At 39.8% G+C, this 25,029-nt stretch overlaps 1 protein-coding gene and 1 non-coding gene across 3 annotated transcripts in view; both read left to right on the top strand.

The window, feature by feature from the left end:
* The window catches only part of LOC149309233 (vesicle-fusing ATPase), an 86,074-nt gene that overhangs the window by 24,777 nt on the left and 36,268 nt on the right, over positions 1-25,029 (top strand). For both annotated transcript variants that reach the window (XM_089532012.1, XM_089532011.1), the window contains exons 5-8: positions 1,394-1,560; positions 2,520-2,627; positions 3,684-3,759; positions 14,677-14,832. In XM_089532012.1, the coding sequence (XP_089388138.1) occupies positions 1,394-1,560; positions 2,520-2,627; positions 3,684-3,759; positions 14,677-14,832 (507 nt within the window). The remainder of the gene's footprint in view (positions 1-1,393; positions 1,561-2,519; positions 2,628-3,683; positions 3,760-14,676; positions 14,833-25,029) is intronic.
* On the top strand, positions 8,877-9,076 carry LOC149309234 (U2 spliceosomal RNA). Its single transcript, XR_016282034.1, has one exon. It is a non-coding gene; the product is annotated as a U2 spliceosomal RNA (small nuclear RNA).

Below are 25,029 nucleotides of genomic sequence, written 5' to 3'. Positions count from 1 at the left end.
TTTCAATCATGAGAAGGCATGTTTAGAAAAGACAGTGATGCTAGGAAAGGTAGAGGGCTGTACAAGGAGAGGAAGACTGCATGCCAGATGGATAGACTGAATCAGAGAGATCACAGATCTGTCTACAGGACCTGAGCAGAGAGGTAGAGGATAGAAGGTCTTGAGGATGTCTCATTCACAGGGTCACCATGAGTCAAGATCAATTGAAGGCAGACCTCATACTTTTGCCCCATTAGTTCTTTTGTGTGTGAGTAAGCGAGTGAGTAAGCTTATGAAAGTGAATTCCTTTTTTAAAAAATAAACTAAATTAATTTGGACACTGCCTCTGGCATTTTCTGGATTTGGAACCGCTATAGAAAGGCAGAGATCCCAGCTTCATGTTACCAAAGCCCTCTTGCTGCTTCCTATTGAGTTAAATTAATTTCCTCATTGAATTCAATTTGTGGGTCCCCTGTTGGGACTCTCTCTCTCTCTCTCTCTCTCTCTCTCTCTCTCTCTCTCTCTCTCACACACACACACACACACACACACACACACATTTGGACACATTCAAGGTACCGTTGGACCCTTTGCTGCCTGCCATCTTGATTGCATCAACCAGTGCACCAGCTAGGAGGGGTTTTCTCACATTTTGATTACAAGTGAATAGGCATTACATCTGCTAGGAGATTACTATAGGTCACATCTGTTTACATCTCATAGTGTTGTTAGAAGTGTGGACATTCTCACCTTTTATCTTCTTTACATTCTAGTAGGCTTTTTCTCCAGACTTAAGTTGCTGCCAGGTTCATACTGATGCAAACACGTGCAAACACTAATACATCTAGCTTCCTGTATTATAGTTTACTTTATATATGCTCTATAGGTTACACGAGGTTACCCTCTGTATTACATAGGTTTATTCCTACAATGGATAACTGAACAATCCTAGCCTGTAACAGTCTCTTAGACTCAAGAGGTCCCTAGAAGATAAAGGGGAGGCTTTGTTTTTTTAAAAAGAAATTTGTGATTCATTCATTGATATTAAAATGTATTCCCTCCAAGGATGCTGCTCTGCAGTGTATTACACAAAACCTTAAAACAATTGAGAAGCACATTGTAAATATACAGTGTTCATTCTTTCATTATTTTGGTTGAAAACATTGCTTAAGCATTTGTTTTAATGATTAAAGTGGAGGGTGGGGAGCAACTGTAGTTGTCCTAGTGTTGCTGGATTGCAACTCCTGTCAACCCTATCTAGCATAGGCAGTGGTGAAGAATTATGGTAGTTGTGATACCAGAATATTAATTTTCTTTGTCGACATGCTTCTTCTTAAGTGAATGGTTAGGAATCACTTGGACTTGGATCCTACTAGAGTGTAATGATGTCTGTGTTTCTTTTCCTGCACTATAGTGTCCTTGTATAACTTTGATAAGACCAAGCAGTGCATTGGCACTATGACCATTGAGATTGACTTCCTGCAGAAGAAGAGTGTTGACTCTAACCCTTATGACTCAGACAAAATGGCAGCAGAGTTCATCCAGCAGTTCAATAACCAGGCATTCACAGTTGGACAGCAGGTAATGTTGTATGTGTGTGTTTCTAACTTAGCAATACAACTGTTCCTCTCTTGTGAAGAGTGGCTTACTCTAGTCTTGTAAATAGCCAACTTCCTGAATAGTCGTGTAAGTAAGCTTTACATGTTCATCTAGATTAGAATGATAAAAGTGCTATCTACTAGTTAGATTAGAAATCTTTGATTTATTTGCAGAAAAGGTTTTCCATGATGAAGGGTAAGTAAAGTTATTTTAGAATGGGATGGAGAGAAACTTTGCTGCCTCCACAGAATTTTGGATTTCAATGCCATTCAGCCCTCTGCAGCTTGTTCAAGGGTAAAGGTTTTGTGGAATTGCAGTTCAAAATTTGTGGAAGACCAAAGGTTCCCTAGCTCTGTTTTAGAAAACAGTGAAAGAGGTGTTCTTTGCCTCGATGCTGACATTATGCCGTGCGTCCGACCATGTGCTGCATCAAAGTAATGCTGAAAAGCCGGCACCTTGTTGGCAAGAGCAACTTTTTGCAGCTCTAAAAGGAGCGGCATTGTGCCATTCCTTTTTAGAGCCGGCAAAGCAGTTGCCATGGCCCTGATCCGGCGCTGAAGGGCGGCAGGAAGCTGCTCCTTCAGGGTCAACTGTTGAGCCCCTTGGTAAAGCATTGATCTATCAAGATTCCTTTCACTACAGTTAGAAAGTATCTTTTTCCTGGGATTAGCACACAAATGACAAAAAAGACACCCCCTCCCCCAGTGAATACCACTTTTAACAGCAGCCCAGTGTCTCATAGAATGGGTATACGTTCTATAATATGGATGTCAGCACAGTCTTGAACTTCATAAAGCATCCTGTTGGAACTTACTGGGCAAAATATGTTTAGATACCTTCTTGATTTGTAAATTCGCTTGTTTATCTTTCTTGCTAATCAAAAGAAGAGCATGCAAATATTGTGACTGCTTCCTTTTTTCCCCTTTATTTTGTTCCTGCAGCTTGTCTTCAGCTTTAATGACAAACTTTTTGGCCTCTTGGTCAAGGACATTGAAGCCATGGATCCCAGCATTCTTAAAGGAGAGCCTGCTACAGGCAAAAAACAGAAGGTAAACGCTCCAATTGTCTCTTTGTTCTAGGTTAGCATGCAAGTATAGTCCTCCCTCTGTTCTCATGGTTTTTAAACTCGCGTCCCTTGCTTATGTGCGAGGGATGAATGGGGGTGGCGGGGGGGACAATGGGGCATGTGCCTGAGGAAAATATGCTGGTTGCATTAGCTCTTAGTTGATTGAATGCACACTTTTTTTCCTCCTTGTAGATTTCTGTTATTTTTAACAGATGTAAATATGGCAAACTTTGTTTATAGTGTCTTCTTGTATTATGCTTTGCATCATATTGTACCCTGTCTTACTGTATATACTTGACTATACGTCGATCTCATATATAAGTCGAGGGCAAGTTTTGGGGCCAAAGTAATGGATCTTGGTATGACACATGGATAAATCAAGAGTAAAACTTTGAGGCTCCTCAGGTCCATGGTGTCTCTTCAGCACTTCCCTGGTAGTGGACAGAGGCTGTGGACAGAGGCTGTATGTATGTAACTGGATCAGCTGTTGCTCCTATAGAAATAAAAATGCACCCTCTCTGCTTTGAGCAGTCCATTCCCAGGCACAGAGAGAAAGTGGGGAAGAAGGTGTATTTGTGAGTGTTTGTCACTGAATGAGCAGCCATCATCAGCATTACCATATTTTTGGGCATAAATTTCTTGACTTATAGATGAGTATATACGGTATGCTTACACCCATCCAGCTTGAATAAAGTATTATAGTGCTTTTCTGACACTTGGCTGTTCTGACAGCCAATTTCCTTTCTGGCACTCCAGATTCCAAGTCCCGTTCCTTATTTTTGCATACTGGGCAGGAAACAGATTGCTACCAATAATCCTTTTTGACATATGGTGCTAAGAATATTGTCAAGGCAAAATGCCAGCTGTGTTATGATGACTTCATATTCTACTGCCTTCTGATTTCTGCTATTAGAAATCTTATTTTAATATTAAAATCATTTTCTTGTTGCCTTGTGAGGCTCTGTGGAAAATATTAAGCGAGACTGTCATTATTCTTCAAGGCTTTCAGTTGTGGGTTTCCTTTGCTCCCAATGCACAGATCGAAGTTGGTCTTGTTGTTGGGAACAGTCAAGTTGCATTTGAAAAGGCAGAGAGCTCTTCCCTCACTCTCATTGGTAAGTGTAATAATATGAAACAGTTGTAAGTTCCATACAGGAGCATATCTCCCCTCTCCATAAGTTCATATAATATATAACCCATTAAAAAGTTGTTTTGTACTTGGATGCATTTTTACACATATTGATGTAAGTAATTTCAGATCTAGGAAGCGAAGGAATGAATGCATATTTTAAAAAATTCTTTGCCTGATCACCCAATGCATTTCCCCCCAGTATTTTAAATGTTTATTTTAATTCATAAAATTACAAAAATTACAATATTGTAAATGTTTATTTTAATTCTTAAAATTACAAAAATATCAACATAATAACCACACACAGACAAAAATACTGTTCAGCATCAAAAACATTACACAATACAAATCAATTAACATAGAAATACATGTTAGTAGATGTTAATCTTTTTGGCAAATCAGGTAATCTCAGTTGACCTTAATTATCCTTCTGATCCAAAGCGGTAACTATATTTCTTGTTTAATTTACTTCCCAGTAGACTGCAAAAACTTCCTACTTGAATTTTTCCTTGATATTTCTCTTTCTTTAATAAGTGAATGAAACTTCTACTTATCGTTGATAATGTTTCTGTAGATAACAGATTTAGATTCCAACCTCTTTCCCCTTGTTCTTAACTAATTAAATATTTCCTGATTTTTCTCTGTTTTCTTTCTCTGCTAGATATTCATTTTTCAATATTTTTTTGAATTTGGTCATTTTTTTATCCCAGTGTTTTTTATACATTTCCAATCTTCTTCCAATTAGTTTACTGACTGGTTTCTCATTAACACAGTTAGTGTGTCGATGTCCATCATTTCCTTTAGTTTGATTAACCACTCTTCAATTGCAGGTGTTTTCTCATTCGTCCAGTAACTGTCATATAGTGTTCTCACAGCCGTTACCATATATAGTATTATTTTTGTATGTTTTCTCCCTATTTCCTTATTGATTGTATTGGTCATGTTAAGAAGGTGCAGTTCCAGAGTAGAGGGTATTTTCTCTTGTATAATTTTTCTAATTTGGCTATGAATTTTCCTCCAATATTTTTGGGCATCTTCATATGTCCACCACATGTGGAAAAATTAACCCTGTATGTCTTGATATTTCCAACATTTTGTAATTCCTGTTTTGTACATGGTGTTAAGTCTGATTGGTGATAGGTAGCAAAGATGAAGAATTTTAAGGAAGTTTTCTTTTAGATTTTGACATAAAGGCCCCCCCGAAACAGATGGTCCTTAAGGGAACGCCAGGATGAGGCCATGGCAGTCGCATGCTACGCCCCAAACCCAGCTTTTTGCTGGCATTAAAAGAAGCATCAAAATGCCATTCCTTTTTGAACCGGCAGAAGGTTGGTTTTTCCACCGTGATGGCAGCTTCATGGCAGTCTTGCGACATGTACTGTATAAATGCTGCACCGCCAGAGTACTCCAAAGCTGCCCACCGTGTGCACGAGTTGATGGTGTGACGTGGGCTTGTGGGTGGCATCAGAGCATGCGGTGTCTAAATGCTGTGCTCTGATGCTGCCCCCAAGCCGGCGCAATGAGACCTCAGAGGGGTTCGGAATGGATCCCTTGTGTAAGGCAAGGGTCCAATGTACTTGGTAATAATTTGGAATAAAGGTCCCCATTTTTCATTTCAGGTAGGCATTGAATTCTGATGCATCTGTCTCTATACAGTTGGCCCTCCTTATCCAAGGACTTGCCATCTGCGGATTTGAGCATCCACAGATGGCAAGCCCTCATTGCCCCCAATGGCGGCATGCACGCAGGCACACCATCATTGGGGACAAAAGTCCGTCCCTCCCTCATTCTTTCCTTTGAATCTTCTGCTCTGGCTTGGCTTTAGAGGTGGAGTCTGGCTCCCAGTCAGCTGGAGCTGGGGCTGGGGCAATGGCTGAGTCTTGAGTATTGAAGCCCAGTCCCCAGGCCCAGCACCCAAGCCACGGTCCTGGCCGCAGCTCCCACTGGCCAACAGGTTCTGAGGGAGCTGGGGCCAGGGCTGGGACTTGACTCTCAGAACCCAGAGATTCTGCATTAACACAGAGTCCATAAAGGAGTGTTTGCATAGTTGTGTTACGTAAAATGGTAAAGATGGACAAATAATATAAAATTGGTCTTCGTAGTTTCAGTTTTCATCTTAATATACTATCATGTATCACATCTAAAAGCCTCAGACAGCCTGGTTAGAAACAAAGCGGTAAGTCAAGTACACAGGAAAGAGAGAGAAGAGCTATGCTCTTTATACACTTTCCCTCCCCGTTTTTTATATTCCTCTCTTCTTCTTCTTTTTTTGTTTTTTTGTTGTTGTTATTATAACATCTTATTTTCCTTTTTTTATTATTTCCCGGTATCGTATCACACATATCCAATCCTCTTCAGTTTCTTCTTTAGTTTGTTAATGCTGAATTTAGAGAAGTTGTAATTATTGTAAATTCTGTAGACGAACAGGAAGCATATTAACTTAAAAACTTAAAACTATATGGGAAATTATTTATAGCAACATTTTAGGTTGGGACTCTTATCTCGGGAAGGAAAGAATATTCCAGTAAAAACAGTACAAGAAGCAATATATGTTATACTATCCGGAACGATAGTAACTTTTGTATGTTTGTATATATGTTCATGTCTGTATGGCTTGTTATTTGTAAATGTATGTTTTTGTATGTTTAATAATAAAAAAAGAACCCAGAGATTCTGTCCCGGGTGCTGGGCCTGGGGATAGGGGCTCTGAGAGTCAAGGCTTTGCCCCGGCCCCCGACCTGGCTGACTGGGAGCCAAACTCCACCCCCAAAGCCAAGCCAGTGCAGAAGATTCAAGTGAAAGAAGGAAGGAAGGAGGGAAGGGGAAGAAGGCAGGGAAGGAGGGAGGGTGGAGGGTAGAGGGGGGGGTGAGGGACTTTTGTCCCATTCTCCCTAATGGTGGTGTGGCTGTGTGGCTGTGCCACCATTAAGGACAATGGGTCTTGAGCATCTACAGTGAAGAGGCAACTGCATGTGACAGTATAAGAAGAACACTAGTTCTGTCTAATAAGGTTGACTTTTATTTTTCATTTGGGGAAGTGAATTAACATGTTACAGGAGCTGTGGATAAACATGCATTGTGCAATAAGAAAGCTGCATAAAATCCTGACTCAGAGACTAATTGTACAAATACCTGTAGACTGTACAAATAGACTGAGACTACTGACTGAGATGAAGACAGAGATGGAGGTTACTGACAGTGACTGAATTATACAGAGTGAATCTACTTTAAAAAAGAAAAAGAAATAAGGAACACATCAGTTTAAAGAAAAAAGAAAAACTTTGTGGAAAGTGAAATATTTAAGAAAAGTAGTTGTATTAAACTTCTATAACACCCATGGCGAAACCATGGAACATGTGTTAGAGCTGGCATGCAGAGCCTTCTCTGTGGGCATGCACATTGGGCTTGCAGGGGACCCCTCAGCTTGCTGCTGCACACCATTTTTATCACAAGCAAACCAGAAGGAATAATAATGTAGAAGAAGGAAGCAACCCCCCCTGAAAACAAAGCAACAGCAGTAACTAAAAGCTTAGTGCTGTTCTTTCTCTCTTCCTCCTCCTCTCTTTCTATACTCCTTTTCCTCTTTCAAGTCTTTTAATTCCGCTGGTTCACTATTTTGTTGATGGGGTATTATTGAATCTTTACATTTCCAGTGGCTCTTTTTTTCTTTCTGCTAGTTTTCACTGATGTCTTTCTCTCTATTCCATCATCCCTTCTCCTTCTTTTCGTCTTCCCTTTTTCTTCCTTGTCCATATTCTTCTTTTTTCTCCTTTCTGTCTTCACTTTCTGCTTTTTCTCCTTTCTCTCTCACCCAGTTAGCTCTATGTCTCAGAGTGTTCAGTGTTCTTCGTTTAGCTCAGTGTTTAACATAGCGCTCCACTCCACTCTGCTCTTTTCTCTCAAATGGTTTCAACTGATTCTTTGCATTTGCAATTGTTTCTTCCCACAACCACTCCCTTTTTCTGGAGCTTTGCTGTGCCTCTTTGCCTTATTTTTTCCTTTTCCAAATGAATGTAGAGTTTTGAATGTAGAAATCAGAGTGAAGGTCATTACAGCCTCTTTTGGTTGTTTTTAAATTGTAGTAAAAAAATAAATAAAAAGGCTTTAAAAAAGTTCTACTTCTTTTGAGTTGTGGCAGCTCTTCATCCTATTCAGTCCTCTGTCTTGAAGAGTTCTCTGTCTTCTCAACAGAGAGGTTCTGGACCAGGTCCCTGACAAGCCCCTATACTTCCCTCTCTTACCAGAGAAGTATGAAGGCAGATATTTTCTGCCTTACTTGACTCAGCAACGTGGCTTCAGATCATTAGCTCCTGTGACCTGCTGCCTCCTTTTTTGCCATCACATTGAAAGTCCCCACTTGATGCCATTTTTTAACTTGCATAAGGATTGGACAAATAACTACTTAAAGAGTAAGTGTGCTGTAGTGGTTAGCGTGTTGAACTATCAATCAAGAGATGGTTTTAGTTGTTAAGGTTTTATTTGTCACTGAGCCGCTAAAACTTGCTGTGAGACCTTGGTCCTTCCTCAGTCTCAATCTTATGGGGTTATTTTGAAATTAGAATGGGGAAGAGGAGATCCACAAGTACTGCCTTGAGCAAACTGGAGGGGAAATAGGGTATAAATGGAGCTAATAAATAAAACAGGTTGCAGAGGTTGCCTCCAAGTTACATAAAAACATCCACGTGAAATGGTGTAGACACTCCTTGTTGTAACAGAGAGTTTAAAAGGACACATGAGATTCTGGAAAAGGAGAGCTTTTCAACATAACATCTCTACATATACATACTTAAAGACAGCTATCATGTCACCTCTCAGTCTTCTCTTCTCCAGCTCTTGAGTTAACTGAGAGATAGGTGGGATATACATGTATAGCTACTCAACAGCAGCATGTTGTACATATGCACAGGCACCTCTTTTATGTGATTTGGAGAGCCTGTTAATGGTCCTTAATAAGCATAGAAAACACATACTCTAAGAACCAAATTTCACCTCATATTTTTATCAGTGTCATTTGGGCTTTTTCAATCAATCAATCTGTTTATTCAGTCATTGACCAATATAAAATAATAAAAACCAATAAAATAATAATTGTACAGCACAATCGCTTCTCGGCCTTTTGGCTAAGATCAAGTGTAGATTTGGGCTTTGTTTTTCAAGTTTCACCCCCCCCCCCCATACTTATTTATTTATTTATTTAATTTCATTTTTATGCCGCCTTTCTCCCAGAAAGGGACCCAAGGTGGCTCACAAGATAAAAACATTTTTAAAAAATTTACAGTAAAATTTAAAAAATCAGTTAAAGTCATCTAATTAAAACAATATAAAATTAGCACTAAAATATACAAAAAATTGAAACATAACTAAAACATACACTTGCATATGGCTGTGGTTCATGGCCAATTGAGGGTTGACTGGGGCTGGAACAGCCAGAGGCTGCTCCAAGCCACTAGTCTGCTTCACCCCTGACAAGAAATGATCATTCATTCCCCCTGAAAGTTTCTTAGAGCAAAGTAGCTCTTTCTAAAAAAATACCAGGGCCTTGCAAAATCTTAGGAGGTACATGCAATGTGCCATATTTTGTCCGTCCTAGTCCTGGATGCTACATACTGTATAAATAGAATCTAAGCACCTTTTAAAATTACACTAAAATACATGCTTTCTCATAGGGAATATTGATAAGAATGGAACCACTTGTGATGGAAGTGGATTTGTGCTTCCGGATACTGACTACCTCTAAGTATCAGATAGGGGTTAAGAAGTGATTTCCAGCATTCCAAGAATGCTGCTGAAGCACTGGAAATGAATCTGGCCAGAGGAAGAATTTTGGAGGGTGGAAGAAAGGAAGCCTCTATATCGTGTAGATGTGCCATATAATTTAAAACTTCACATAATGTTTTTCAGGCTAAAGGAAAAAAAAAACGAAAAGGGGCTAGATCACATAATTTTTTTCAGGCTGAGGGAAAAAACTTAAAAGGGACTAGATGTTGAATGTACTCAACTCAAAGCAGAGAACAAAACCCATTGTTGGCGCTGGTAGAAAACAAAAGCCCATCCTGTGAGGTATGCTGAAGTTTAATTGACCAAACTCACATCATTCTCTAGGATCTTCTCAGGTGATTGGCTTAAGGAAGGAACATCTTTCTGAATCCGCTTAGTGCTCTCCAGAGGCTAGAGATGATGAGAGCCATAGTCAAGCACATCATAGTCAAGGGGGCATATGGTTGGTGAGGTCTGACCTTGAAGAATAGACTGTTGTGCCTGGCTCACCTTCCTGTTTCTTACTGCAGGAGAAGATAGGTCAGGCTACAGGGAAGTTGGATTATGCCAAAGTATCCAGCAAGAATTTGCAATCTGTTTCAAATTCATTCACTTGAATGCACACTTGCTTTCTGGTTCTTGTTCATTTGTTCTCTGTGTTTGGAAGGCACGAAGAAGCTGGTTGGGTGAGTGGGCCAGGTTGGGAGGAAGACAACAATGCATGGTTCAGATGCATGCTGGCCACCTTAATATGTACGTGCATGGCAAGGAATGGGAGATGTTTGAGCAGCAATAGTGAACAAACCTCTCTGTAGAGGAAAGAGATGTGTCTACAGAAGTAGTCCTGATCATAGAGTAGATCATAGTCAGAATGGTAAATACTTTTTGTACCTAAAAAGTAATAAATGACTAAATCTAGTGTTCAGGCAGTCTATGTTCTTTGCCTAAATTCTAAATTCTATATTTTAAATAAATAAAAAATGTCAGAAACAATCTAAAATCACCACATATTCAGTAACTTTAAATTTGGAGTTTCTCTTACCTTACACAATCTGTTGTAGTTTTGCTAGAAGATAAAAAGATATGTGCAAATAATTCCCATGCTTTAGGGAGCCACTGCAAACGTTAGTGAAACTAGAATTCGAAAATTTCAACAAGCATGGCCCGCACACCTGGAAATCTATATCTTTTCAGCCATTGGAGTAGAAACATTGCTTTTTGATACTGGAATCAGGGTTTCTTATTTATTTATTTCATTTGTGTGCTGCCTTTCTCCGAGAAAGGGACCCAAGGTGGTTCACAGATGAAAACATTTAAAAACTTTGCAATAAAAACATAAAAGCAATTAAAATAATCTAACTTAATTGGTCAAATGCATCTGAGGAAGTAGACTGAAGTCTACGAAAGCTCACACTGCCAACATCTTTCTTTCAGTTTGTCTCAAAGATACTACAAGATCTCTCTGCATGCTGATTCTGCAGACTAACATAGCTATGTCTTTGAATTGTGTCCTAACCAAGTGAGCTTAATGTTTCTCTGAAAGGTGAATTTCCTATTCAGTGTCATATTCAGTGATCCTGTGGAACTACAGCATATGTACAGCCCTGCTCTGGTTTATTCTTCTCTATTGGCTGGGAAGAAGAGCATCTCAGTTCAGAATCCTTAATGTTCCCCATTTTCCTGCTGCTTTTAAAGTGTGTCTAGCTGAAAGTAGTCTTTTGGGACAGTGGTGAGATAATTACTACTCCATGCAAAAAAGTTGGAATATTGACTGGGGATGCTTTTCATTAATTCTGTGGTTCTTGACTTTGTGATTTGGATCTGGGGAATTCTTTTCCCTGTAACCTTTAGATATGATACTTGTAGCATAATATGTCAATAGTAGGTTTAGTAGTTGTGCAGATTTCCCATTGCGTCTGGCTTTGTCATGTTGGTAGTAGCCTTTGGTAGCAATTTCTTCATTAAGGTCAGTTTTGAACCTTCTTTTACCTTAACCAAATTAGATGCTTTGATAAAGATTGGGTTTTTTAATACCTTGATAGGTACAAGTGTTTATTAAAAACTAAACTTGGAGAAGATTATTGTTATTATCATATTTTATTTATATAGTACCATTGGTATACATGGCACTTTACATGAGCGGCTTACAGTTGTTAATTTGACAATTGCTTGTCCTCAGGTTTATAATCTAAAAAGACACAAAACAAAAGAAAGCAGGGTGGCAGAAGATTCTGGTTGCTCTTCTCTCCTTCAGGCCACAGTAGTGGCAATTGGAATGGAGGGAGGCCAGAAGATGCTGATAAGTTATTTAATATCAGAATTATTATTTTGAAAAATAGCTTCTGTTAATTCTTATTGTTGTTGTGTGCTTTCAAGTTGTTTCTGATTTATGGTGATCCTAAAACGAGAGCGAACCTGGTGGCTATAACTCTAGAGACCAGAGTTCAAATCCCCACTTGGCCATGGAACACACTGGGTGGCCTTGGACCAGTCACACACTCTCAGCCTCAGAGGAGGGCATTGACAAACCCTCTCTGAACAAATCTTGCCAAAAATGCCCATGGTAAATTTGCCTAGGGGCACCATAGGTCAGAAACGACTTGACAACACCCAACAACAGCAACAAGGTGAACTTATGACAGGGTGTTCTTGGCCAGAATTGTTGAGAGGGAGTTTGCCATAGTCTTCTTCTGAGACTGAGAGTATGTGACTTGTCCTAGACCACCCAGTGGGTTTCCATAGCGGAATACCCTTGTCTCCAGAGTCCTAATCCAACACACCATATCACACCAGCACTTGTTAATTCTGATAGAGGCTTGTTAATATCTTTATTTGTTAATCAAATGAAAGATTGTATCCTGAGTGCAATAGTACAATAGCCACAATCTATTTTGTTCTCAAAATTTAAAATGCCACCTATGGCCAGCATGTGGCAGTAGACAATAAGAAAAGTAAAAGAGAAAGGCTTTACGACCTGGGCAGTAACTGGAAAGCCATGTACTGGCACAATGTAGTAGGAGAAAAGGAAGTGTAATGAATTAAACTCTAGAGATCTGCAGTCTAAGAACTGGACAGTTACTTCAAATCAGTGTGTAATATCCATTCTGGGTTCCTGACATTTCATTTTGTCTTTGATTACTCCATGTTGGGTGTGATGGATCCCAGAACTGTTGTAACAGTAGATGTCAGAACAGGCAGAAGTTCTAATTCTCAATTTAAGCTCTAAATTTATCAGTCCTAAGCCTCATTTGTTTGTGGCTCACAATCTCCAGCTTCCAAGCTTTCCTTTGCTGCCTGCTGCCCTTTTGCCAGTGTACTCAACATTTAATTCCTTTTGACTCTGTGCAATTTTTTTTACAATCCTATTTTTCTTTAGCATCTGCCTCTAACTGGCCCTATCTTGCTCTAGTTCTTCTCCTTTTTGCCTGTTTCCTAAATCACCATTCTGCATCACTTTGCTCCCTTTACTTCAATTTGCTTCCCTCTTTCCGGTGTTCCACCTGCCCTGTAGTTAATCCCTACCAAATGGACAGTTGTCCTTTCCTTTGCAGAAGATGAACTATTACGTGTTTTTAGGTTCCTGAGGCACAGATCACTTGTTGCCATCACAAAAATTCAGTTAGTTTTTGTCAAATACAATAAAAAGTAGAGAAGAATATTGATTTCCAGATAATTCACAGTAAATCAGCAATAATTTCTGATAGCCAAGGGCAGTAACAAAATAACTCCTTTTTACCCTTAATTATATTCCTGACATGAAAAAGCATGGAGTCCCCTAAAGTTGATTTTTATGTGATAGGCTTGTAAACTGCATTTCAGCTCTGGTACTTGAGAAAAAAAATTCCAGCCTCAAGAGTTTTAGGGCTAATAGAGTCTTTCTTGCACAAGGTTCAGGTTGGTAAATCTTGAAATTAGTGGCAAATCACTTAGTCTTTAAGGTACCACATACATAGTACTTGCTTTTTAGAAGGAAACAGTATCATGTTAAGGAGCTAAGCAAAGGAAGTATTATAAAAATGTGCAATCCTATGTATGAAGTTTAAAGTCTACTTTAAAAGGTAATAACAATTTATTATGCTATAATAATAGAACTAAAAATTTAAAATACAATGATTAAATCTCAAGCTTTTAAGTTTTCACTTCTGTGCACAAACCGGAAATAAATCTCATTGAACAAAATGAGATTTATTTCTTAAGTAAATGTTTGTATAAACTCACACCGGTATTTATGAGGTACTGTTTTTAAAATGTTCTTTTTCTCTTTTGGTGTCAGGAAAATTGGGGTAATGATTTTACTTGTAATGGTTGTACAGAACTGGGTTACTGAAATCAGTGATAGGGTCCAACAACAGCTGCTACATGTCTGGCATAGAAAAGCATCTGTAGTGCTCCTGTGTAACAGTTAAAGATTGCTTTTTGTATGGGTAACTAAATGTATTGGCTTTGATATTTTGTCTTTCATGGATATGTGGGAAAGATGCATCTTTATTCCTGAATCTTCACCTAACCCTCTCTGTTTCATACAGTCAGCCCTCCTTATGCATGGATTTTTTATCCATGGATTCAATCATCGTGGGGTCCTGGAACCAAACCCCAGTGGATGCTAAGGGACCACTGTATTTGTGTTTATATCCCCTTCCCCGGTTTCCTGTAATCTGTTTCTTCAGCCTCATCATCCTCAGACATCTGAAGATCTTGTGCTCCCTTAAAAACTTGTTTGCTGCCCACTAACCTTGGAACTTCCTCCTCACATACTTTCCTAGCTGTTGTACTATTTCTAGAAATGAATTATATTTTGCATGCATTTTCCCCATTCCTAGTAACCACATAAAAAGGATGGGGTTATAAAATCAGTGGCTCAGTTTGGATGGTGAAGTGGAACTGAAGCCAAGAGATAGTGGCTTGCTGAGATTCTTCAGTAGTTTCGTGACTGAGCTGAGATTAGGATTCCTGGCTCATGTTCTTAACCATAATCTCCACCTTTACTAACTTCATAACATACACACACATCAGGATATATGTCCTTCTAATTCTCAAGATGACTTTCGGATCTTGCATGCAGAAAACAAGATTCTGCACATTTCCCATGTGTTGATAAGTTTGTCATTCCTGAATTCTCTTCTTTCTTATTTCTTCTCTATAGGAAAATCAAAAACTAGGGAAAATCGTCAGTCTATCATTAATCCTGACTGGAATTTTGAGAAGATGGGCATTGGAGGTCTTGATAAGGAATTTTCAGACATCTTTCGGCGTGCATTTGCCTCCCGAGTGTTCCCACCTGAGATTGTGGAGCAGATGGGTGAGTACCAAACATAAAGACAAGTTGAATCACTGTTGTAAGCACACATCAGAGTATTAACAGTACAGAAAGTTTACAAATCAAAAAAAGAACAATGAATTAAGGGAGAGGGCAGGACCTGAAATAGGAGTTGGCTATAAATTGATAGAAAAGAGATTGATAGTATTAAGAGGTATATAAAAAAGCTAGGCCTGTGGAGTATGAAGGCTAAAATATGTGTTCCTTAAGCAGTAGGAAGTGAATGAAGGAGGACCTTTTTAAGAGTTGGATTCCATTAGAATAGGAAGCCTTGAAAAGCCAGTATGTGGTACAAACTTGGGCATTGCTTGCTAGGTTAGAGGTAAAGTAACATAATGTTTCAGAGCTTAATAGTCTTGGAACAGGCTGCTTCTATCAGGAAGATGAAGCCAGCATGACCAGTTGGATGTTCGTGTTGCACCAGACCCTTGCTGGCAAACCCCAGAAATTTCACTCAGCCAAAGACCAAAGTGAAACAGAAGACTCTTTCCTTCAGGATGGTAGATACATAAGCAGCTACAGTTGTTCCTGGTAAAACAACGAGGTTCTCTTCTGAATAATTCAAACTCATCATGAAGAGGAGTAACTCACACAATTATTTTTTCTTACAATTTGGCCATTCCAGTGGCTCTAAACTGATGAACCTGCTGATTATTGAAGTACGGTCTTTTCTGAGTTAAATTTGGAGGTACACTTTCCTCTGACATTCCAAACTATTAATTTTAGAGTATGTAAATAGTGGAAAAGGAGAATTGGAAGGATGCAAGTCCAAAGCAATGGCTCATGCCAGATATTTAAAAGGCAGTTACCTCTCTATAGTTATGCATAGAATTGTTTCATCTTAACCACTATGAATCTTGCCACCCAGCCATGAACCCAGCTCTCCAAGATATCCTCTTGAGTACTGATCTTGCAGCACCTTTGAGCCTAATTGAAAGATAGAAGTTAATTGCATGAGGTTTTGTAGACTTGAACCTGCTTCCTTAGATGCATCTGAGGAAGTAGGCTCACAAGAGCTCATGCAACCAACTTCTATTTTTCAGTTAGGCTCAAAGGTGCTGCAAAATCCCTCTGCATACTGATTTTCCAGACTGACACAGCTATGTCTTTGAACTCTTGAGTAGGGATATCTTTCTCAGCTGAGTCTCCTAATGTCTCCGAATGGAGACTAAGCTTCCTACATGATGAACCCCTGCTCTCACAGCAAGTTATGGCACTCTTGAATGAGAGCACTTGCTTATTATTAGCCACCAGAGCTTTAAGCTTCCCATTCCAGCTCCTTTTTCTCTTCGACAGGCCACCCTTAGGCAAAAGGAGCTTATCTGAAATTTGAAGAAAAGTGCCGCTTCCTGACATTCATCCTTTTTCTTTGCATTAGTTATAACTTGCTCTTCCAACTATATTTCAGGACTCAAATGCCAGGTTGACATCTGCTAAGGTCTGCTGTAATAATTCATGAGAGGGAAAAGAGAAGAAAGTAGCTTCTCAGCCTTCTGCATAGTAGCAGTTACAGATCGTTTCCCCTTTTGTGTTTTCTCTTCATTGCCTTTCTTGAGCCTCTCAAATGAATAGCAATAAATATGCCAGCAGCAACCTGGCTAGATCGAACTTCAACATTGCAGTTGGCTTCAGATTCTATGACTTCCATAACTTTTATAAAATCCAAGAAGAGGAGAGGAGCCTTATAAATCAGCTTTAGTGTGCCACATCTGCAAAGGGAACCCTAAAATGAGGCAAAATTACTGAGGTAATGGATTTTGGGTGGTAGAGCTTGGAGCTGACTCTGACACTGGGCCATGCAGCCTGTCTATTAGGAAGTTCTCCTGTACATTTACATTGAAATTAATGAGAGTATAGTAGGCTTTTGGAAGAACTATTTTGTTCTGAACTAAGCAGCAAACGTTGTCTTGAGCTCCAACACTAGAAGGGTAGCCATATTAAGTTTGTTACATCAACAGCAAGGAACCTTACATCACCTTAAATATGAGTTAATTTATTGTGGAATAATCTTTTCTGGACTTTGTGCCACTGCACCAGACAGCAAATTGGGCAGTCTACAAAATCTCATAATAAATAAGAAAATATTTTAGGTGCTGATAAGATCTATTTGAATCGCTTTCCAAATAGTCCTTGAGAGAAAATCCAGTCCGTTTGTGTCTTACAGAATTTGAGGTTCTTTGATATATTGGGGTACAAGAAGAATATATGATTAAGGAAGGATATAGACCAGGTATGGAAATTGTGCTCCCTCCAGATGTTGCTGGATTGCAGCTCCCTTCATTCTTCACCTTTGGCTAGGGCTAGTGGTCATTAGAGTTCAAAATCTGGAGGACCACACAAATCTTACCCCTCGTTTTAGTCCTTTTGTAGTAATGTTTTGGGTACACATTAAAATCAAACTTCTAGTTTTTGTTTGCAGAAGGAGTCTTAAAATGATAGCAGAAGATCCCTCTCTGAAGATGCCAGCCACAGATGCAGGCAAAACGTCAGGAATAAACTCTTCTAGAACATGGCCACATAGCCTGAAAAACCCACAAAAAACTATAGCAGAAGAGTTTGCACTGTAGTGTAGCCTGGGTCTTGGAGGTGTAAAACATGCATAAGGAGACATTCTTCTCCCCATTTGTTTCAGTCCTTGCTCATGCATCTATTATGTCTTTTCCATATTCCCTCAGTTATTCTCAGATCCCAATCCTCTGATCCTTCCATGATTCTAAGAGCCTTATCACATGAAAAAACAAAGCCGAAACAAGTGAGAGAGTAGCAGCTTTCTTCATGCTTTATTGCATGACATCATAGCATTTAAGTTCTCCTCCTGTAGGAGATGGTCATCAAAGTGAATCTTTTGTCAAACGGATTGTTCCAGCTAGGAAAAATAGGACACACTTTGACAACTGTCTCCTGTGGGAAGAGAACTTAAAATATTACAGTGTCATACAGTAAGTCATGGAGAAAGCTACTACTCTCTGGCTCCACATCAACTTTGTTTTCTCATGCGATAAAGCTCTAATATTGTTAGTTTTCAGTGAAAACACAATGCCTTCTGTGCTTTGGTCAGGCACCATCTCATATAAATTGCTAATAAATAAATTTACTACATAAATTTGTAAGATTGCTGTTTGCTAATACATCCTTTGTTTGATCTTGGTTATTTGCCTAATACATTTTGCTATATTCTGTGGAACTTAAAAGAATTTTGGCTTTTATGAATTCCTCTGCTAGGAAAGAGAAAGTTATTATATAAAGTTTCCATCTGTTGAGTGTAAGGTGCAGGCCATCACTGGTCCTCTTAAGAAGGATTTATTCCCTCCCCCCCTTTTTTGAATGCTTTAAAGAAAAAACATTAACACATTGCATCTGCCAAAATGGCCAGGAACAGATGCGTCACTCTACTTGACCAACCTAGCAAGGATTAGGCAGTCAGGATAGTTTGCATTTTCCCTCTTGCAGTAACATCTTTCTACAGGTATACCTCAGTTAGCGTAGTAGATGTGTTCTTAGGCATTCCTTCTTTAATAGCAGAATTGCTACCAGAAGCAGAAGTAACATAGAAAAAATAGGGATCGGTTCCTACACCACAAAAAAGAAGAGCAGTTAAATGTGTTTTAACAAACATTTAAACTCAAAATTAGTAACATGCACGCCTGAAAAGAAATAACTAAGTAAATTTTGCATAAGTAACAGAAACATTTAGAACCTCCTGGAGACCACTTGAAGGCTTGTTCCAACTGTATCCAGGAACGACGTTTTCTTTTACCAGCCTCCACTTTTATTATGATTCCCATTTTGATGTCCAGACTTGGACATTCAATTTTTAAAATATGTTGGTAGTACCTGGTAAGGCTTATCTGCTCTCCGCCTTTCTCTCTGTTTTGCTAGAAAGAGGATGAGGGGGAAGTAGCAATAGCAATAGCAAGTACATTTCTATACCGCTTATCAGTGCACTTAAGCACTCCCTAAGCAGTTTACAAAGGGGTTGGGGCATAAAAAAAACTTTGCACAAAGAAGCTTCACTGTCAGAGGCTTTGTTAACTGAGGAATTCTCATATAAATGTTGAAGCTTCCTAGAGTTATCATATCTGCTGTTTCTTTAACATTAGTTATTCCAAAGGACAGTTTACAAACCATCATGTTGGGAAACAGTGCTGAAGCACAAACTTTGATTAGCAAACATTAGCTCTGCTCTGGTGCCCCAACAAACTACCATTTCCAGTATTCCATAACAATGAACCATGGTAGTTAAAATGATGTCAAACCGGATTATTTCTGCAGTGTGCATGCAGCCTACGTGTAAAACTAAACGTTGAGAAGAAGCAGCAGAATAAGTAACAGAATGGAAGGCAGAGCAGAACGCAAGCGCACATGCCCTGAGCCTGGGAAAAGGAGTTTTCTGCACCACAACTTTCAGAATTCCCCAGACAAAATGACCAGTGGCTACACTGGCTAGGGGATTATAAATGCTGTAGCCCAGAAAAGCATGTTTCCCAAGCTCTTGTGCCCTCCAGATTATCTAACGTAACATTAGCTGACTGCTAGATGTGGTAGGCATTTTCCAGTTTGTGTGTCAGACAGTTATTTCAGACAGATAGAGGGAAAGACTAGATTTATAGCTTGGTATTTGACAATAAGTACCTGTCTACTTATTAGCTAAAATGTGCAGCAAATTCCCAATGATGGGGAACAGGCATAGTTTCTAAAATGCTGCCCACAATTGATGGCTGAAAGTAAGCTCCAGCGAGCTGCTGCTCATCCATGTTGGTGGCCTTTCCTGTAATCTTCAAGCAGGTGTTTGGGTGCCTTCTCATTTTGAAGCTTTTAGTGGATGAAGCTGCTGGTTGTCTCCTCTGTGGCTGTGATTTTGCTAAAAGCCTAAAATTACAGCAAATGAAACATGGTTAAATAAATTAAAAAAGCAGGCTTTGAGTCCCACTTTTGGGCTCAAGGTTTTTAAAAAATGTATGCAGTTTTTACTATGTAGCCCAGGGCTTTTCTGTATGTGTGTTAGGAATTCCTGCTTTCATCTGATTTTTCTTTTTGTTTGCATTCCATCAGAAAGAGATAATTGTTCTCAGTTTGCATAAATCCTAGAGGGTCCATTGGTTCCAATTTATCTTCCCTTATTGTCACTTTTCCTCCAGGTGGTCTTTGGTTTCATCCTAACACTGGAGGCTTGTCAAGCATCAACCCCCTTCCCCATCTCCTCTTGCATTTATTTATTGTTTTCCCTTCCACATGTAAAATTTCCCTTGTCTTGCAGTGTTAAGATGTTTCATTTCCTTGACACCTCCCCCCCCTCAGTACTGGACAGCAATAACATAGGACAAGTAAATCGAAACATCATGCTGAACATGGCTGCATGAATGCTAACTGGGACTCCCATTACAAACATCTTATGCTGGTACTTTTCAAGCCCAAATCCAAGTGCTGGTTTTGATTTTTAAAGCATTTTATGATTTCAGACCTAAGTACCTAAAGAACTGTGTGTGGCCCTCCTTTGGTTTTGAATGGAGGCTCCCAGTGTTCCTTACTTGGCTATGTTGGTTAGATATTTCACAGTATCTGGAGAGCTAACCAATTCCCACCTTGACCTACAGCTTACAGTAAAACAGTCCAATACACAATAAAATAACAATACACAATAAAATAACAATTCACAATAATCCCAAATAGGTTTATCTACCTATACACAATAATGCCAATAGGTTTATCTACATTACCTATTGTTAGATTATCATTTGAGGCCCTTCTTCTGGGTGCATCTACACCTTCAGGTGAAGAAACAAACAGAAGGCCTAGTGCCTCCTTGTCAGTGGTATTGTCTTCCTGATTCCCTTTTGATGTCTTTGGGGCACCAGGCAAGAACGCTTTATATTTCCCAGGCCTCTTTAATGATGTGATTTTCAACATTGTTTTCACTGTCTCATTTTTAGTGCCCCAGATCAATTGATATACTGTATTTTTAATTTGTTTTCAGCTTAGTTTGCTGCTTACCGTAATGTGATTCATATGTTTTGAAGCTGTTTTACTTTGTACAGTGCCCAAGGAATTACCTGATATTATGCAGCCTCTAAATTACATGCATGAATAAATCAGGCCACTTTGTTGTCAAGATGGCCTTTAGGTAAATTCTTGATTTTAATCCCCACCCATAACCAAGTCCAAGTACAGGAAACTGCATTTGTTCACATCTCACTCTGACCATCCTTTCTTTGTTATTTTCCGCACTGTTGAAAATTTAGATTGTAAACTGAAAAGGCAGGAGGCACCAAACTGTCTCCCTTCACTTATAAGCTCTGTAGGGTACCGTGTACACTCACAATGCTGTCTAAATGATAATGTCTCCCAGATCACCTACCTTTACCCCCTCACATTTTAGTGTCTGTGCCTTGTGTGAGTACACCTGCTGCATAATGAAATACTCAATAAAGTTCAGTCTGTTAGCACTGAGGTTTGTTCCTAGGATCCAAATGTCACTTATGCTTGCACCTGAGTCGTATGGTGAGGGATGGAGCTATAACAAAATAGGTAATCCTGTAAATGGCATCTAGCTGACCTTTGCAAATGTCCATAATGAGATACAGTCAGAAGAAGGTTGTTTTGATCTCATTTGTGCCAAATCTCAACCTACTCAGAATTCCTTTGGTTGCAGAGTCTGCTATGGTGATAACAGTGCTGTCTTGGGCTCTTGCTTTAACTGTTGCTGTTATTTTGAGGAGCTGTTTGTATAGCTTAAATAGTTTTTATGATGTGGATTTGTGTTGCATATGGGTGAGCAGGTAAGAGAGTAATTAAAAGGTTCTTGATAAGTCTGGCATGCTGTGTGAGTGACCTTCATTTGGGGAACAAGCCTGTTTTCAGAAAGAATTATTTACACATATCCACCACGAAGAAGCGGTTGAATCTTATAAGTCTTTGTTAACAGTCCTGACATTTGGATACACAGCTTGCCTTTCTCTTCAAGTAGAGATAAGCTGTGAAAGCAAGGGCTGCTTGAGTGCAACAGGAGCTACAGGGCGGTTCTGAGCTGTGACATTTTGAAATTTGTCATCACTTACCTATTTGAAAGGAGGCCTGCCTTCACATTTTCAGTGCCTTCCATGTTGGCCAGGTGGGCATAATTTGTTAAGAGATGCTTTCTGGGTTGATGTTAGGTGAGAGCGTGGGGGAGAGGTCATGTGGGTTTTGTTATGTATGAGATCCCAGGTCTACCGTGTTGTGTCCTCACCAAAACAAACTACTGGATGACTGAGCTCCAGGGAGATATGCCTTCTCTTTCACAACATTGTGTCTGAAGTGATTCAGTGAAATTGTCTGGCATTAGATTCAGGACTAAAAATGATATTTCTTCATAATGCTGGTTTGTTTTATGTTATGCATGTCCCATCTCAGGCGTCAAGGTGGCTATTAATTTACAGAATTTAGTTCCACAAGATGTGATGGTTGCCACTGGTTTTAAAGAAAGATTAAGGCACATTTAAGAATAAAGATTAACTTCTGATGTTCATTAATCCTAAAATCACACCTTCCAGCATCAGTATTCCTCTGAATACTGTTGAAGACAATAAGTATATTTGCCTTCTCTTTAGTAACACTCCATCAAGAATTACCCAGTGAAATTGATTGGCACTAGACTCCAGACTTAAAAAAGATATTACTTCATAATGTTGATTTGTTTTATTTTATATATATATATATCCTATCTTTCTCCCAGGAGCCAAGGTGGCTATTAACTTATAGAATTCACTTTCGCATGCTGTTGTGGCTGCCACTGGTTTTAAAGAGGGATTAAGACCTGAAACAGACTGGCAGCAAGCACCGTCTTGGGGGTGGTGTGGGGGCATGGGATTTAGATGATGCATGCCCCGACACCAACCCCAAGGCAACATCATGCTGCTTGCCTGACCAGACAGTGGGCAGCATTGCAGTGCTCTGGGGCGTGGTGTTCAGACAGCATATGCTGCAAGTACGGAGAAGAGTTGCTGTGGAAACACCTGCTTTTTTCCACTCCCGAAAAGAGCAGCATTTTGCTGCTTCTTTTGGGGCTGGAAAAACTCTGGATTTGGGTAGAGGCATGCAGTTACCGCTGCCCCAATCCAGCGCTGACACCACTCCTTTAGTACCAGCCCTAAGACACATTTAAGAATTGAGATTAGGTTTTAGTGCTTATTAGGTCTAAAATAACATGTTCCAAAGGCAATATAGCTGTGAATAAAATTGGAAACAATAAATGGAAAGAACAGTAGCTTTCATGGCCTGCTTTCATGCTTGCCAGAGGCATTTGGCTGACTACAGTCGGAAGCAATGTGCTGAGTCTTTTGGTTTGATTTTCCATATTTCCCCCCAAATCTTTGGTTAATTAGGCTGAGAAAGAGCCTTCCTTATCTGAGGCCTGGAAGCTGGATAGGGTCATGGTGGCACTGTGTACATAGCAGCTTTGTAGCTGCATGATTTTCTTTCTCAAGAGGTCTTTCACAGTTAATTACAAACCATCACCCTACCCAGCACTTTAAAACTCAAGACTTGTGGGTTGGGAGTAGGATTGTGGAATGGGGTTATATATTCTGAGGTGATATGTGCTTTGATGGCCTCTTTTGTGTGGGCTGTGCTACTTTTCCTGAAGCCCTGAGCATTTGTCCAAATTGTCCAATTTTGGTACTCTGCAGTTGTTTATGATATCAGATGTATTAACCTTAGATGCTTAGGATGAGCCTCCCAAGTTCAGAAGTAGAATATTTTAAATTACCAGATGTTGAGGACAGTACAAATTTGTCTGTTCTGTAAATTCAGTTTTCTTACCACTGAGTTGGCAACATGAATAATTAAGATGTGAAGTAAGATAAGAAGACACTGGTTATGGTGGGAATCCCGGTGGCACATTCTGTTCACACAATAGGCAGTTACACAAGTGGTTGCACTTGTTACTTAGTGGTGGCAAGGAAGGGAAGAAACAACTGGAGGCTGTGGGAGGGAAAGGCTGCTGGCTCCAAGTGCTGGCTTAAAGGGATAAGTGGGGGGCTTGGACAAGGCAGCTCTCCCAGTTCTTAGTTCCAAATCCCTAAAACCAAGCTCCAAGCATTTAGGAAATAGGCTGCTTGGAACTGGCAGTCTCCTTGTTGCTGTGGGCTGCTTTGGCTTCCTTCCTTGGCCACTGCTGCACCCATAGCCTTTTTCTTCTTACCACCTCCACCAGTGTAGTTATGTCAGTGGAAGAACCCAAGAGAATCTCAGCCAGAGTATGTGACTAATCTCAGAGAATGCTGATATACCTGTTCCCTCCATCTGACATTCAGAATGTAGTCTTACAACCACTAAGGGTTGCCTTTTTTGGAACAGCCATAAAGTGTATTTGTACACACATGTGCAAACTCTCTGTAATACTTTAAGGGAATATCTCGAAGAGGTGAAGACATTGGATGCTTCCCCCTGCCTTGTGGCCTCTTCTTGCAAGAGGACTAACATACAGCAACAGGGATTACATCCATCTGGCTTGCCTGACAACCAATTCCCTGAACCTGTTTGTACAAAATGTGTCCCAACTTGCTCATAGCCTTTTTCTAGCCTCTCTCGTCTCGGCAGGCTGGGATTCCCCTTCACTGGCATCACTCATCATTCAAATCCCGCCTCACTGTTTTTCTGGCTACACAAGAGATCGTATTCCCCATATTAACAGGCTCTTCCATGACACTAAGTTGACAAGGATCACTTTTAATTTATCACCACCTTGCTGGTTCATGTGTAAAATTAGTCTTTCACCTCCAGTAATATTTTTCTTTCCTCCCCCATTTACATTGTGTGTGTTTGCTTTTCTGCCTGTCTCTCCTGAATGCCAGAGAGTTGACTAATAAATGATTCTCTACCCATCTCCCCATCAAGATAATGACAACACAGGTTCATTTTAAAAATGTTCACAAATGTCAATATTACTATCATATTTATTGCTGTGACTCAGCCTGCCTTGGAGCTAGTCTGTTGTTCCAAACCAGGGAGCAAGCCCACCTTACTTATGCTCCTGCAGTGATTTGAGCTACCAAGTGGGTACCATACATGACTTGGGTACACAACAATCCCAGGCATCTGTAAGGGGGCATGAAGCCACTCATTTGTTACAGAGAATATCACAGAGAATACATGATTGAAAATACCACATGGCGATTGCACTGCACGTACGGTTCATATGTA

This window comes from Sceloporus occidentalis, unplaced genomic scaffold (genome assembly GCF_023333645.1).
Source record: "Sceloporus occidentalis isolate IW3139 unplaced genomic scaffold, rSceOcc1.0.p SCAF_7, whole genome shotgun sequence".
Lineage (NCBI taxonomy): Eukaryota > Metazoa > Chordata > Lepidosauria > Squamata > Phrynosomatidae > Sceloporus > Sceloporus occidentalis.
Note: the sequence above shows the minus strand (reverse complement) of the source record. Positions and strands in the feature narration are given on the sequence as shown.